General features: G+C 42.4%; 1 protein-coding gene across 1 annotated transcript; it reads right to left on the reverse strand.

The window, feature by feature from the left end:
* Positions 1-201: 201 nt before the first annotated feature.
* Positions 202-1,334, reverse strand: LCE6A (late cornified envelope 6A). Its single transcript, XM_065536242.1, has 2 exons — positions 1,181-1,334; positions 202-688 (listed from the first exon to the last, which is right to left on the reverse strand). Exon 2 carries the CDS (start codon positions 665-667, stop codon positions 425-427), a length of 243 nt encoding a protein of 80 aa, XP_065392314.1. The 5' UTR covers positions 668-688; positions 1,181-1,334; the 3' UTR covers positions 202-424.
* Positions 1,335-17,414: the final 16,080 nt, after the last annotated feature.

Below are 17,414 nucleotides of genomic sequence, written 5' to 3' on the forward strand. Positions count from 1 at the left end.
TTGGTGCTAGAATCATGCAATGACATGGGTTGATGGCTGTGAGGCTGCTGGAAACTGCGGCATAAATCCCAAAAACATCTGCTTCTTTAAAATACCATCAGCTGCCTTAAGAGGAAGGAGGAGAAGCACCGTGCACTTGGGTTGAGGCAGGGGTCTCAGCACATCTGAGCAGGGGTCTCAAGAACTCACAGAAGTCAGGGCTCCAAGTAAAGCAGCTTTATTGTTGCTGTGCTGAAGGGGCAAGTGGACGAGAGCAGCAGCAGCGTGGCTCAGCCTAGTTCTCGCCTCTCTGGAGCTGGGGATCAGGAAGTGTTTCTCAGCCCAAATGAGAGGTTGAGGGCCTGGCTTTCCAAGGGGAAATTACATATACCCAAAGTGGGGGTAGGGAAAGAGCAACTGCACCTGTGCCTCAACTCTTCTGGGCTCAGTCGCCTTCACACTCTTCCTCTTTGCAGTGGTAGGTTGTGCCCCCACTTAGGCAGCGCGGCTTTCGACGAGCCCTCCTGGGCTTCTGAACCTCAGGCCTTTGGGAACTGGAATGACAGCCTTCTGAATGGGGAGCACCACAAGGAGTCGAGCAGGGAGCCAGGCAGGGGTTTGATCTTTGGGGAGGGGAGCATTTGGCAACATTTGGAGGCCTCCAAGATTGCTGCTTCTGCTGTGACATTGCTTGGCTACCAGGTCGAATCTGGAAGAAAAATAGTTATTTCAGGGACCCAGGCAGCTTGTGCTTCTGTTTCTCTCCTCCATGAGCTGGAGCTGTCAAAAACGGAGTCCAGCATTTGCAACCCACTGAACTCCATCTCAGGAGGAGAAAAACAGACTTGAAAGGACTAAATATTTGGGGAGTAAATCTTCCCAGGGGACTCACTTACTAATAACCATGTTGATGATATATGCTTCCTTTAAAAAAAAAAAAAAAGACAAATTGTACTTAGTTAAGCTGACAGTTTGCTTTTCCCAGCCCAATGTCCTCCTAGTCAAATGCAAAGGAGAGCCAAGTCTGTGCTCTTTCTTTACTCAGTCTTATTCTGTCCCCAAACTCCTAAATCTGACGGTCCCATCTCTGCTTTTCTGGCCCTCTAACTTCTATGGCTTTCTCTCATGTTAGATGATTTGGGGTCTTTCTTTTGCTGGGATCCTCTTCCCTTCCCTTCTTTCTACCCCAAGCATCTCCTACCTGGCTTTTCAGCTCCCTGGGAAGAGACAAGAGGAGAGATCAGTACTGCCTTAGCAGGACTTGAGCTACATCCAAGTGTCTCTTCAGCCAGAAGTAGCCTTACCCTAGTGGAAGATGTGTGGACAAGTTATCCCAGGAGGAGTCTGGAGGCCTTGTGTTTCCAGGAAGTAAGAGGCTCTTTTATATATCCTCCAGCTGAAGCCTCCAGACCACATGTCATTGGAGGACAGCCATGGGGCAGATGATTGATCTGGATATTTCACAATTCCCAGTGCGAGACTTTCCCCACCCAAGACCTACATGTAGCTGGGATAGGGTTCAAAGGCATCTGCAGGTGAGTAAGTGAGCAGAAAGCTGGGGCCTTCAGGTTGGCCTACATAGAAGTGGGTACACTGGCTAAGTCTGGATGATGTCTTTGGGGGTTTGGGCGGGTTGCAGCTGCTGTTGAATTCTATGTAGAATTGAAGGGAAAAATCGGGTTCAACAACCCCCAGGGTCTGAGGAAGACCCTCCTTGTCTACTTCCCCCCCATCATCCATGACTGTCAGCATCCCATTCCGTGTCATCACCTCTGTGGAGATTGGCCCAGTGCTCCAACTACATCTGAGTCCTTCATCCTCCGACCTTTATAGCTATATCTCAAAGCCTTTACTATTGCTTTGGGTCACGTGACCAAGATACATATCCTATTTCATCTGTTAAACTGTTATTTGATGACAGGGACCTTGCCTTTATCACTTCTGCATTCCTAGAGCCTGATGTTGTCCCTGACACAAAGAAAAATGCTCTTTAGTATTTGTTGAATGAAACAGTCTATGAGCCATTAGAAAAGACTTTGTGTTTCAGGAGAAAAAAAATAGGAAGAAAATAAAGCCCAACTCATTTTGTTTTGGGGATCAGACCTTGACTTCTTGTTTCCATCATTCTCCCCTAAGGCATTTGTGAACACCCTTTCATAAATACTACAGGGAACTCTGTGCATGGACCTCACCTTACACAATAGGCTGAGCAGAGGGTGGAAAGTAAAACCTTCACACACCTGCTGTCTCTTAAATGCAAAAGGGGAGCTCTTCTTGGAATTATCAAGGGACATTCTGGAAAAGCCTTCCACAGAGTGAAAAGTTCTTCACTTTTCATGAAAATTGAGATCATCATGTTTTGGCAGTGCTTAAATTGGGAACATTCTCATCTAAATACAGTTCCTTATCTCTGGATGCTTCCATCACAGAATTGCTCCTGGTGTGCACAGCTAAGTTAAAAGGCACTGATGGAACTCCCTGCTGCTCAAGACTGAGCCTCACCTGCCTCTGTATTCCTGATGCCTGACACATAGTAGCTATTCAGGAAACAGTTGGGTAAATAAAAAGATGGGCAATTACAAGGAACATTCTGACAGTAGGGGCGGTCCTCAAAGTACTTCAGATCATGTATAGGACAAAGGCGAGTAGGTTTGGGGTATGGGAGAGGGTATGAAGACCAGGGTGGGAAATAGGACAAGGCCAGAAAAGGAGCAGATGTTGGATCCCAAAATCCAGCAGGGCAGGATCATCAGGTCTCAATTGCTTCATCTGGGAAAGCTTTGAGATGCAGTTTGGATGGAGAAAGAGAAGATCTTTGTGAGTGAAAGAGCAGGTGGGAGAATGGTATGAAACCTCGCTCACCCTGTTAGAGTAGAGCCCTGGAGAGAGAGTGCCTGATTTAGACAGCCTCAGGGAAAGACCCCATCTTCCTTTACTTCCTTCTCCTCCTTCTCTCTCCTTCTCTTTCTCCTCTTTTCTTCCCTCAGACACCAGAAATAACTCTGATTGCACCTCAGAAGTGCTTCCCTTGCACTAAGCGTTAGTAGGAAGGCAAAGTAACTTTGGTCTCAATGCACCAGTTGCTCCTTTTCCCCACTCAAGACCTGCACCACTTAAACACATGCTTCAGAGACCTCACACATCACAATGCATTTCTTTGAGGCTAACTAGCAAGTACGCAACTCTTACTGTCTCTACCTAGGGCTGAGGGTTCTTTCTGGGGGCCCTACCCTAGGCAAACTACACTTCCTGCCTCCTCTATATCTCTCCCAGACCACCTCCCATAATAAATTGCCCACAAAAATTTCTAAGCCCCCTCCTTTTCAGTACAGTGAATTTCATCACATATAGGATGGTGTGTGTTCAGCATCTAGATTTGCCTAGCTCATAAAGTGAGCCCGTTTGAGGCCCCTCAGCTGCACTGTCTTCCAGATAGGCTTACAAGTCCAGCCAGTTTTAAATCAGGACCACAGAAATATAATGTTCTTATTCTAATCCCACTCCACTTCTCTTCCTGGTTCAGATTGTGTCTATGAGTATAATTCTGTGATTTAATATTTATTAAGTCCCAACTATGTACTGGATATAAGAAAGAATAAGATGTCTATATCATGTTTCAAAGCTTTCACTCTAGAGAGAATACAGACAAATTAATAGGTAACACAAGATTGTAAGTGAAAGATGGGTAAATAGGCTAATTGTAGTTGTAGCTTGAGAACAGAACTAGTCCTTTTAAATGTACCAAATTAGAATGGTAGTTTCTCAAGTGATGTGGCTCCCACCATTATCAGAGTCCCAACCTGGTCTGAAGACAGGAGCCCGTCTCTGAAAATAATCCCATCTCATTCCTGGTCTCTATTCATGAGACTGTTTCTCTGAGCAGCAGATATCTTCAGGTTCCCAGCCTCAAATGAAGTTGCTCGGCTTCCCAAGTGTCTGGGTTTCTCTTCAGTCAATTTCTTTCAGATATCCCAAATCATTTGGCTATTCCTGAAGTAACTCCTCAAATATATTTTTAAAATCTCTTTTATTTTGCTTTATGTTTTTAATGAATAATTGCCCTGTTAAATGTTCTTCCAGAACACTCTGATGTCTTCAGGGTGTTCTGGCTAAATTCCTTTAGCCAGCATTCAAGTCCCTGTGTATACTTGAACCTATCCCATCACTTTATGCTTAACTTCTGGAACTTCCTTTCATTATGTTCCTCCTCTGCTGAATGGATGGATTTATTGTATGGTGAACTGGCTTTTATCCTGTCTGATGTCTGTCTGTCTCTCCCTCTCTTTCTTCCTCCCTTTCCCTCTCTGTATCTTTGTCTTCCTCCTTTTATTTACTCAGCCTGCCTGCCTTCCTTTTCTTTCTTTCTTTCTTTCTTTCTTTCTTTCTTTCTTTCTTTCTTTCTTTCTTTCTTTCTTTCTTTCTTTCTTTCTTTCTTTCTCTCTCTCTCTCTTTCTTTCTTTCTTTCTTTCTTTCTTATTTCTTTCTTTCTCTTTCTTTCTCTTTCTTTCTTTCTTCTTTCTTTCTTTCTTTCTTTCTTTCTTTCTTTCTTTCTTTCTGTCTGTCTGTCTGTCTGTCTGTCTTACTTCTTGTCTTTCTTGGTTCCTCTTCAGAGAATACTTCTGAGTGCCAGTCTAAATCTCATGTTCTCTGTAATGGATTTCTAGACAATGCCTGGCTGAAAAAATCTTTCAGAGTATTTGTTTCTTATTATACATATAATTTATTATCATAAACAATTGTACTTGTATGTGATATTATTAATGCCTTGAACATGGGGCTATGACCTGTATATCTCATGTCTCATTTGAGTTTACACAATGGTTCATTACAGTTACCAGTTATTAGGTGTGTTAATTATTAAGTTTTTTAAAATCCCCATCACAGACATTTGCAAAGAACTTTAGTTTACTGAATGCTTTTCAAATGTTATGTACTGAGTCAGTTAATTCTGATGAAATATAGACTCCGGCCATGACAAAATCAGACACTTACAGTGAGGTTGGGATTATCCACATCACACTGTGGACACTTCAACTATATTTCCCGAACACTATTGTATATTTTTACTTAGACTGTGCCGAAGGGTTTAGTTTGAGGAGCGTGTTCAAGAAATCTATATCATGTTTTCTACAGGCACTTCTTATTTTAGAACCCAGTCCTGCTCATGTTTTGTTAGGAAGAAGGGTCAAGAGATCTGGTCCTACCTTTTTCCTCCAGGTAGGATGGTATCCAAACCACCAATTATCCCAAATTGTACTCAAGACTATAATATCACGAGAACTGGCTTGTTAATCTAGGCCAAGCTTGTTCAACTCCTGTGGGCCCCATGTGACCCAGGAAGCCTTTGAATGCAACCCATCACAAATTTGTAAACCTTCTTAAAACATTATGAAACTTTTTGTGATTTTTTTTTTTTTCGGAGTCTTGCTTTGTGGCCCAGGCTGGAGTGCAGTGTAGCGATCTCCGCTCACTGCAAGCTCTGCCTCCCGGGTTCACGCCATTCTCCTGCCTCAGCCTCCCAAGTAGCTGGGACTACAGGTGCCCGCCACCATACCCGGCTAATTTTTTGTATTTTTAGTAGAGACGGGGTTTCACCGTGTTAGCCAGGATGATCTCGATCTCCTGACCTCGTGATCCACCTGCCTTGGCCTCCCAAAGTGCTGGGATTACAGGCATAAGCCACTATACCTGGCCTGTGATTTTTTTTTTTTTTTTTTTTTGCCCATCATCTATTGTTAGTATTAATGTGTTTTATGTGTGGCCTAAGACAATTTTTCTTCTTCCAGTGTGGCCCAAGGAAGTCAAAAGATTGGATGCCCCTGATGTAGACCTTTGGGTATAAGTGGTTTAGTTTCCATTTCAATAGAATAAATTGTCATTGGCAAAAGAAGAGCTTACTGTAGGGTTTTCTTCATGAGACGAGTAAGTCTCTTTTTTCTCTTTCTCACCATCCAAAGAAAGAGAAGAGAAAGCTTCTAAGACTTAGAAGAAAATAGTTAAAACTGTGTCCACAGTTTAGGTTGTTCACAACTCTATATTTAAAAACTTTTAGAGACTAAATTATAAAGGAAATCTATAAATACATAAAATCTCAATTCAGAGTATTTTTTAAAAGCCTTATAGAAAACCTAAGACAATTTAAATAAAAAATCCCTTTAGGGAGGACTTTCAGAACAATGGCATGAAGAACTCCCTGGACCCTTCTCCTAGCAAAACAATTAAGACTTGAAAAGTAATTTTGCAATTGTCCTTTGCAAATTATCCTAAGGGTATACAGCAAATTAAAACACTTTTATTCAAGAAAATCTACTAAATCATAGTAACAATGGCAAGAGTCTGTGGTACTTGAATCACTACTTGCACCCTCCCTAATCTCTTCTAGCTGGGCATGATGGTAACTCCACTCTTTAGAAGATGCAATCAATGAGATAAGGCTCCATCCCCTTTTAGCTCCAAATTGTGGCCTCTAGTGTCTTCCTGTGATGGGGAGGCTGCCAACATTTCTTACACCTCTTTCCCTAGTTCTGTGGTACAGAGACTAAATTTCAGGAGGGTGACTCTAAGAGATTGGGGGCTTTCTTACTCTGCCATCTCCCACTCATGGGGCAGGCAGTCACTCTACCTCAGGTGCAGCAGGGCAAGAATATTGCGACACCAAAGGCCTTTGTCCCAGCTCACTTGTAGGGTGGAGGATCAATGGTGGGAGAAGCAATCCAAGAAGAATAGTAGTTGCCACCCCATTAAAGTGCTCTGCTCATTAATCAGCAGTGAGCTCCAGGAGATATTTGCCCTCAGCTCAAAAGCAGTGGCTAAGAGAATTTGTCCAGGGAAGAGGAAGGCCAGAACACCCAGAGAACTCCAAGGTTCTCACCAAAGGAACTGACTATGTTTGGAAAAGAGTGTGGGGACAGCCTAAAGGCACTTTGGTAAATAGGAGAGACTTTGTTGGCAAGCATTTAAGAGGAGGCTGTTGAGTCATAAGAGCAATACGCTAAACCATAGGGCAGTTTGTTTACCAGAGAAAACCAAGGAAAGTGAGAGCTAAGTAGAGTCTTCCTGGGTTTAGAACAAATTGCAAACCTGGCCTCAAACACTACCCTTGCAGAGGGGCCTAGACTCAATCAGCTTCAATTATGAAGCAATTTATGTTCCACGACATTATCAAAAATAATAAAGCAATCTGTCAGCAATTAGTGAAGCCTAACAGTTGTGTGTGATGCCAACAGAGAGAGCTTAACAGAGAAATCATCGAAGAGACAACCAAAGAGAGTTCTGCTAAACCTACTGTCATTCAAGGTAACTGTGAGCAAGCCCGGAGTTGAGTCCCCTGAGGAGTGACATCAGAGACATCACACTTGGGGAGAAATAGACTATACTAATACAGTCTATCTAAATATTCAAACAAATAAACAAGCAACAGCACACCTTGAAGGGAGAGGAGGACCATTACACAGAGTTGCTACATTCTAATATCTAAAATAACCACTTTTAAAGAAAAAACGTATGATACCTGCAAATAAACTGGAAAGTATGACCCTTACGCAGGAAAAGAAGCAATAAACAGAAACTTCCTGGGAGAGGGCCCAAAGGCTGGACTTAATAAACGAAAATTCCTAAGTAGCCATTGTAACCACTTTTAAAGAATTACAGGAAAATATAGTTAAATAAGTAAAGGAAGGTATGGTAATGTTTATAAAATAAATAATGTCAATAAACAGGTAGAAATTTTTTAAAGAATTAACTTCAAATTCTACAGTTGAAAAGTAAAATAATTGAAATGAAAAATTCAACAATATATTGAACTGTCAGAAGTCAGAATCAGCAAATGAGATAGATCAATAGCAATTAAGCAATCTAAATAACACTGAGAAGAAAGTAATGACGAAAAGTAGGCAGAGCCTCAAAAAACTTTGGGATATATACGCACCAACATATGTGTAATAGGAGTACAAGAAGGAGTAGATAGAGAAAAGGAACAGAAAATGAAAAAAATACAAAAATAATGATGTAAAATGTACTAAATTTGATGAAAAACAATCTATTCATTTAATAGGATCAAGAAACTCAAAGTATGAGACACACAAAAAGATGCACATTTAGAGACATCAGAGTAAAAGTATTGGGGAATAATGGCAAAGAGAAACTCCTGAAAACAGTGAAAGAAAAATGACTCGTCACTTACAAGGAAATCTCGATAATATTTATAGCTTATTTTTAATCAGTGGAAGCCAGAGGCATTGGAATGGCATTTTCAAAATGCTGAGAAGAAAAACAAAAAACAAGAATCAAAACAAAACTGTCAACTAAAGCTATACACAAAGAACAATGGAAGCGAGTTGAGTGTCAAAAATAAACTATAAATTGATGGTTAAAGATTTTTTGACAAGGGTGCCAAAAATTTGACTGTTTCACTGAGAAAGCAACAGTCTTTGAACAAATAATGCTAGCGCAACTGGAAAACCACAAGCAAAATGATAAAATTGACCCTTATCTTATAACATTACAAACATTTAACTCAAAATGGATCAAGAACAGAACTGAGGGGCTAAAACAATAAAAGTTATAGAAGAAAATATACAAGAAAATCTTTATGACCTTATGGGAAAACACAGTCTTGGCTTTCATGGAACTCTGGTCTCAGATGGCTACATAGCACCTGTCCTTAGGGAGCACGCAGTCCAAGTTGGGAGAGAGAAACCTGGACCTTAGCATGTGTCTGGTTGCAACTGGAACATTATTTCCTTTCTGGGGAATGGTATCATCTGTCACTTTGGCCACCAATCAGCTCCATATTCATTAATATGCTAGTTGAATTCTTTGGAGGGGTCACCCAATATGTGCAGTGCTTGAGCTCCTTCTTGTTACTGAAGCAAAAGGGAATATATCCCTATCTAGTCTCCCGGAATAGTCAAGAAGCAGATACATGGCAGAGAATCAGTGTACTGGATGTCCCTCAGGTGACTGACCAAAGCCACAGGGACATCTAGAGGTCGTATTAATCACAGCATTTGTGAGGTGCACATCAGATTATTCCTACATGTTCTTGCTGTCTGATTTGCCAGACACCAGGGGTTTTCAAGATTAAAAAAATCAGTGCAGGGTATTGCCCACTTATCTAGTTCATAGTAAAATTATTGAGGCATAATACACACAAAAACAATTGAAAAAACAATTATTCAATCCCGTGTAAAATTTGTAATTGAAAAAACATTGATGAAAAATCAGGACTTCTTTACAAAATATAGAGATGAAATGTTTGACTGGAAAGATTGGACTGGGGACTCTGGGAGAGAAAAGAAAGACATTGATTTTTAACATACTGACTCCTTTTCTATGGATTTTTAAGTTTTGTCAAATCATATTTACCACATGTTCTATGCATACTTATAGTTAGAATAGTCTAAGATTCATGGTCTATTTGAAGAAAGTTTATGTATAATTTTCTATTTTTTTTTTTTTACTGAAAGAGAATGAAATTTGGGAGTGAGTGGGCAGTATTGTAAAGGCGAGGAGGGGTAGATGGTTGAAAGGATGGAGTGCACTTCTGTCTCCCTGCCACACCCTGGAGACTGAGTAGCACCCTGAAGAAAGTCCAAAGCGCAAGGCTCTGTGTTCCTGAAACACCAGGAGGGTGGGCACAGGCAGAGCCATGTAGTGATTCCTCTGACATAAGGTGCCAGAGTAGGAGCCAGAGATGTTTTTCTCTCCCCTCCTCCCTACCTTTAGCCATGTGACTAGCACATCTTTGGTTTCCAAAGCTTCCAGGCAGCAGGAAATTAGAGAGCAGTGAAAAAAATATTGGAGACACAAACAGGCAAGGAACAGTCCAGAATAAGTGGCAAGAAGATCTTTTGCTTTATTATTTCACTTGAGGCTGCAGGAAATGAGCTGGAGAGTGAATTTGTGGTTTGGGATCCCAGAGTAGACAACACAGTTGGTGTCAGGGGCAGCAGATAGGTTTGTGGGCAAAGAATCAAGTTTCTGGATCCCAAGGCAGAGGGATCCTCTAGGCCAGAGCTCAGAGCCTTCACGGGGGCATCTCAGCCACTCTTGCAGGCCCAGGAGGAGAAAGGTGAGGAGGAAATGTTTGACCACTCATTTCACCCAACTCTGCTCTTCTAGGTGCAGAGTCCACTTCAGCAGCAGCCTCCAGAGTGCTGGCCACTACCCCCTCCACAGCAGCTGGAGCCCCCCGATGGCTGGCTGCAGCAGTCAGAGCGCTGGGGTCTGTGGCAGTGAGACCTGCGGTGCCTCTGGTGGCTCAGACAGCAGCCGCCACCCCCAGAGCTACAGCAACCCCCAGAGCTGGAACCACAGCAGCCCCCAGAGCTGGAGCCACAGCAGCCCCCAGAGCTGGAGCCACAGCAGCCTCCAGAGCTGACACTGCAGCAGGAAGAGACTGGAGGGCACTTAGGGGGACACTTTGGGGGACACTTAGGGGCGGGGCACTTGGGAGTGCACTTGGGGGTGCACTTGGGAGGGGGCTGGCACTGCTGCTGGCTCTGCTGGCAGGACATTTCGGCGGTGGGTGTTCAGGAGCTGAAAGAGAGTCAAATAGCAAGTTAGAGCCAGGCACAGAGACCACCCTTATTGCCTTTTTTACCATCATTTATTTTTGCTACATTTTTAAAACCTGTTCAAATAAGTCAGAGAGAAATTATCTCTAAAATTTTTTGTCAGATGCTTTCACAGTGTCTTATAGGATCATCAGGATGTTTTTATAAAATAGAAATAGATTATCTAATTTTAACCAAGCAAGATAATGAGGACAACGGTATTAACAAACTTGCCCAAAATTAATGTCCTTTAAATGGACAAGGCAATTTGACATTCACAGAATCTGACTGAAGTGTGCCCTTCTGCACCACTCAGAATTCTGAAAATGTGCAATCTAGGAGCCAGTTTAAACCTGCAGTTCTGCTTTTTAAAAAACAAGCAAGAAGACCCTATCTCTAAAAAAGAATTAGTTGGGTATAGTGGCATGCACCTGTAGTCCCAACTACTTAGGAGGCGGGGGCTGGAGGACGTGTGAGCCCAGGAGGCCAATGCTGCAGTGAGCCAAGATCTCGCCACTGCACTGCTGTCTGGGCAGTAGAATGACACTTTGTCTCAAAATAAATGAAACAAAATAATAAAATAAAAATAAAGACTCCCTTTTGGAGGAGCTTCCCAAATGGCTGTATTTAATTGTCACAAACACACAATATATTATAGTCAGAATTGCAAAGGGTCATTATATGAGTTGGCTATCCCAAATCATATTATAAATGGAGAAATGAGGTCTAAAGCTAATTGCAGCAAGCTGACACGTGACCCTAGATTTCCTGGTCTGGTGAACCAGGCCTAGTGAAGTTCCCTCTTAGAACCCACAGACTCCTCCATCTGCCACCCTGGCAACCACAAATTTCAACTTGTTACTTGCTGTTCAACAGCAGGGTGTCTGATCAGATGCCCAGACACCACTCCTGACCAACTGATTCCTGATGAAAGGCCATGTATCTCTGTATTTAACAAGCTCCAAATATGCTTCCTCTGGTCTCTGGTCTCCATTATTTGAGAACCACTATAATCCCAGTACAGGCTTTGGGGAAGAGACACAGTTGAGTTGCTAAGATCTACTCTCTGAAAGGAAAGTTTGTTTTAACTTATCTGCAATGGGAGACACTAAAAAAAATACAGAACTAATTTGGATTAGCACGTGAAGCACAGACATACAAGCCATCCAGGTGCTTCCCATCTCTCCTGCCCCACAGCTTGAACTCCATCAGAATTTCTAGACATTCTCTACCTCTTCTAATCCAGCCACCCTTCCCCAGCAAAGCCCTGCCCAGCCTTCCCTCCTGCCCTGGTCTGGGCATCCGTCTGTGGAAGCCGCTGCTCCTTTTCCCAGTGGACACTTACCGAGGTCACAGGCAGCACAGGGTCCTTCAGCACCTCAGGAGGTGAGTGGATGGGGTGCTCTGGGCATGAGCCCTTTTATCATGGCCTGTGCTCTGCCTCCAGCTGTGAGACAGGGCCTGGGCATGAAAGGATCTGTCTCCTGACACCCACATAGGTCCTGTGACAGGGCATGACTGGCAGCTCCTCATCTGCCTTTCTCCATGGGGCGCAGGGGAGCTGTTCCTAGTGTGGAATATGACTTAGAAATGGGGTGGGAGTGAATTCCTACCACCACCTGGCACCTTATTCTCTTAGAGCTGCCTACCTCTCAGTTCTCGCTCTTCAAGTGTGGTCCCCCAGATGTTCTCCTTCTTCCTCTAGCAATGTTAATTTAGGAGCTCCAGGCATCCAGGTTTGCACAAAGAAACACAGAAGACTCTTAGCTTTTTCACGTGTGTCCCACCACTTTGTCACTAGGAATTGTTTACGCGCGTGTGTGTGTGTGTGTGTGTTTCTAAGTATGGTGGGTGCATTAGGTGTGCATTGTGTGGAGCACACATTCAAAGTAGATCTGCCTCTGAGAACCAGCTTGAGCTTGGAGAAAGTACTTGGAAGTTAGCTTTGGGGCTTTGGAGCCAGACATCTTGAGGATGAATCCTAGCTCTGATACTGCTTATATAATATAGGACAAACTATTTAATCTCACTGCCTCAGTTTCCTTGACTGTAAAGTGGGGATTTTAATAACCTCCCTTTCATGAGTTTGTTAGGAGTATTAAATGAGATAACATACTTAAAGCTCATAGAACTGTTCCTTGCACATGTTATGCATACTACAAGTTATCATCATCATTATTTCTAAAAGTATATACACACATATATACACATACATATACACACATTTATTTTTTGATCAGGCATGAAGCCAACATTTGCATAGCACTATAGAGTTTATGAACAGTTATTCCACATGACTTAGGCTATCAGCATAAGAACCCGGAGCATGCAAACGTACATGCTGAGGATGTGTCATCCTGCAGAGATCTGTACCTATGTTGCCTGAGTGTGACTCTTCTTTTCCTGCTCAGGTTGTTACAAAAGGCTTCGTTATAAGGGAGTGGTCAGGATATCAATACCTTGGCTCATAGATAAGTCTTACTCAGAAGCAGAGCTCACTGATTCTTAGGATACTTGGCCTGAGGGATCACATGATCCATGCCTCTGGTGATGTGGTACCCAAAGTGTCAATCAGTCTGATTTAGATCTGGATGGTAAGTTGGCAGCATGTTTGAAACCTCATAAAGGTTGGTCTGCTTGCCTTAATTGTACGATGTCAATGACTTAAATTTCATAAAATTTTTGTTAAGCAAGTGACTGGCTTTTTAGGTCTTCTGTTACCAAGACTTGGAAGTGGACACGGCTGAGATCTAGAATGTAGCTATGAGGCAAATCAAAAGTAAAGCATTGGCCAGGCGCGGTGGCTCACGCCTGTAATCCCAGCACTTTGGGAGGCCGAGGAGGGCGGATCACAAGGTCAGGAGATCGAGACCACGGTGAAACCCCGTCTCTATTAAAAATACAAAAAAACTAGCCGGGCGTAGTGGCGGGCGCCTGTAGTCCCAGCTACTCGGGAGGCTGAGGCAGGAGAATGGCGTGAGCCCGGGAGGTGGAGCTTGCAGTGAGCCGAGATCGCACCACTGCACTCCAGCCTGGGGGACAGAGCAAGACTCCGTCTCAAAAAAAAAAAAAAAAAGTAAAGCATTATGTCCTACATTGTAAATTTGTAGGAATGACTGTAATACTTTTTTTCTAATTGTTTCTATGTCCATCTGTAAACTGGTTATTAATTAACACATTTTTGGAAATGTTCAATTTTTAAAGAATCATCCGAACTTCGTACTGAGTGGTATTGTACTTTATACGTTGGAATCAGCACCTAGTATGCTAATGGGTTATTTTTTTCACCCATTAGATCCTTTTTTGTAACACACATTATTAAATAACACTCTCAAAGTAGAAAAGGATAGAAGAAATCATTATTTCTTATGCTTGGTGGCTCCCAAAACCATGCTACAAAAGGAAAATGTGATGTTTATTTACTTCTGAATAAAAACTTCATGTGGAAAAGAGCAACATGTAAACACTCCTGAAAGAGAAGTGACCAATTGAGAGGAAATTACGTCACATCTCCCAGGAATAAGATTAACACTGTGGACATACAAATATACTTTACAAATTAATAAGAAAAAAATCCATGAAAATATGGACAAAAGAGATAAGCAGGCAATGCAAAATGGTAACTTTATAGATGAAAAATATATGTATAAAAACTTACATTTGATTTTTCTCTGTGGAATTTATGCAAAAATTTGGGCAAAAATTTAAAAATTTTACAAACCAAGGGTGGATGTGGGAGGGAAAAGTTACTGTGGATGGAATACCTTTCTGAAAGGCAGACTGGTTATTGATTCATTCCGGTAATATTTACTGGAGAGTTAAAATAAGTAGAATGTAGAATGTACATATATTTTGACCAAGTGATTCCAATTTTCAGGCTTTCATTTTGTGGAGATTGTTGTAACAATGTGAAAATCTAAATACTCAAAAGTGTTAGCTATCATATTGTTATAAGGTAAGTTGGAAACGCTTACTACTAAGTACTTATTTTTAATACTTAGGGTATTAAATTACAAAACAGGCATCTAAAGGCACATATGGTAATAATTAAAATTATTTTGTGGTTCTACATTTAGGCATAAAAAGATATATCCTGACTGAAGCTGTTGTGTTATAGAACACATATACACCAACAATCAGAAATTGTTATTTAAAAATAAAACCATAGATATCAGTAACAAAAATATGAGAAATCTAAGAATCAATATCTCTAAAAGATGATCAAATGGAAAAAATTACAACATTGTATTGAAAGGCATTAAAGTAGACCACAACGAATAGAAAACCATGTCATATCCATGGGTTGAAAGAAATATTGTCTTAGAGGTCAATTTTCTGCAAGTCAACCTGTGGATTTCATGTAATTCTAATAAAAACCACAAGAGGGAGTTCAATGGAACTTAATGAGCTGATTCTACGACTTGAATGAAATAGCAAGAGGCCAAGAATAGAAAGGATAACCATGAATAAGAAGGCATGGGAACTTATCTCACAAAACAACAAACATAATTATAAAGCAATTGTCATTAAGACTGTGAGCTATTGATTAGGGAACAATGTGACAGGTTATAAGGAACTAAAAATCATTCATTCATATACGAACCCCTGAAATGTGTCAGAGGCAGGATTACAGAAAAGTGAGTTAAGAGTAATCAGTTCAGTAAATTATACCATACCAACTGTTCATTCATTTGGGCAATAAATAAATACCTCTATGTCACACCATATAATTAAAATAAATTCCATAAATCAAAGATCTAATGTAGTAAACAAAACTTTAGAAATATATTTTAGAGGCGGAGCAAGATGGCCGAATAGGAGCAGCTCCAGTCTCCAACTCCCAGCGCGAGCGACACAGAAGACCGGTGATTTCTGCATTTTCAACTGAGGTACTGGGTTCATCTCACTGGGGAGTGCCGGACGATCGGAGCTGGTCAGCTGCTGCAGCCCGACCAGCGAGAGCTGAAGCAGGGCGAGGCATTGCCTCACCTGGGAAGCGCAAGGGGGAAGGGAGTCCCTTTTCCTAGCCAGGGGAAGTGAGACACACAACACCTGGAAAATCGGGTAACTCCCACCCCAATACTGCGCTTTAAGCAAACAGGCACACCAGGAGATCATATCCCACACCTGGCCGGGAGGTTCCCACACCCACGGAGCCTCCCTGGTTGCTAGCGCAGCCGTCTGTGATCTACCGGCAAGGCAGCAGCGAGGCTGGGGGAGGGGCGCCCGCCATTGCTGAGGCTTAAGTAGGTAAACAAAGCTGCTGGGAAGCTCGAACTGGGTGGAGCTCACAGCAGCTCAAGGAAACCTGCCTGTCTCTGTAGACTCCACCTCTGGGGACAGGGCACAGTAAACTAAGACACACAGACACCTCTGCACAGACGCAAACGACTCTGTCTGACAGCTTTGAAGAGAGCACTGGATCTCCCAACACGGAGGTTGAGATCTGAGAAGGGACAGACTCCCTGCTCAAGCGGGTCCCTGACCCCTGAGTAGCCTAACTGGGAGACATCCCCCACTAGGGGCAGTCTGACACCCCACACCTCACAGGGAGGAGTACACCCCTGAGAGGAAGCTTCCAAAGCAAGAATCAGACAGGTACACTCGCTGTTCAGAAATATTCTATCTTCTGCAGCCTCTGCTGCTGATACCCAGGCAAACAGGGTCTGGAGTGGACCTCAAGCAATTTCCAACAGACCTACAGCTGAGGGTCCTGACTGTTAGAAGGAAAACTATCAAACAGGAAGGACACCTACACCAAAACCCCATCAGTACATCACCATCATCAAAGACCAGAGGCAGATAAAACCACAAAGATGGGGAAAAAGCAGGGCAGAAAAGCTGGAAATTCAAAAAATAAGAGCGCATCTCCCCCGGCAAAGGAGCGCAGCTCATCGCCAGCAACGGATCAAAGCTGGACGGAGAATGACTTTGACGAGATGAGAGAAGAAGGCTTCAGTCCATCAAATTTCTCAGAGCTAAAGGAGGAATTACGTACCCAGCGCAAAGAAACTAAAAATCTTGAAAAAAAAGTGGAAGAATTGATGGCTAGAGTAATTAATGCAGAGAAGGTTCTAAACGAAATGAAAGAGATGAAAACCATGACACGAGAAATACGTGACAAATGCACAAGCTTCAGTAACCGACTCGATCAACTGGAAGAAAGAGTATCAGCGATTGAGGACCAAATGAATGAAATGAAGCGAGAAGAGAAACCAAAAGAAAAAAGAAGAAAAAGAAATGAACAAAGCCTGCAAGAAGTATGGGATTATGTAAAAAGACCAAATCTACGTCTGATTGGGGTGCCTGAAAGTGAGGGGGAAAATGGAACCAAGTTGGAAAACACTCTTCAGGATATCATCCAGGAGAACTTCCCCAACCTAGTAGGGCAGGCCAACATTCAAATCCAGGAAATACAGAGAACGCCACAAAGATACTCCTCGAGAAGAGCAACTCCAAGACACATAATTGCCAGATTCACCAAAGTTGAAATGAAGGAAAAAATCTTAAGGGCAGCCAGAGAGAAAGGTCGCGTTACCCACAAAGGGAAGCCCATCAGACTAACAGCAGATCTCTCAGCAGAAACTCTACAAGCCAGAAGAGAGTGGGGGCCAATATTCAACATTCTTAAAGAAAAGAATTTTAAACCCAGAATTTCATATCCAGCCAAACTAAGTTTCATAAGTGAAGGAGAAATAAAATACTTTACAGATAAGCAAATGCTTAGAGATTTTGTCACCACTAGGCCTGCCTTACAAGAGACCCTGAAGGAAGCACTCAACATGGAAAGGAACAACCGGTACCAGCCATTGCAAAAACATGCCAAAATGTAAAGACCATCGAGGCTAGGAAGAAACTGCATCAACTAATGAGCAAGAT

The sequence above is a fragment of the Macaca fascicularis genome, chromosome 1 (assembly GCF_037993035.2).
Source record: "Macaca fascicularis isolate 582-1 chromosome 1, T2T-MFA8v1.1".
NCBI classification, from domain to species: Eukaryota; Metazoa; Chordata; class Mammalia; order Primates; family Cercopithecidae; genus Macaca; species Macaca fascicularis.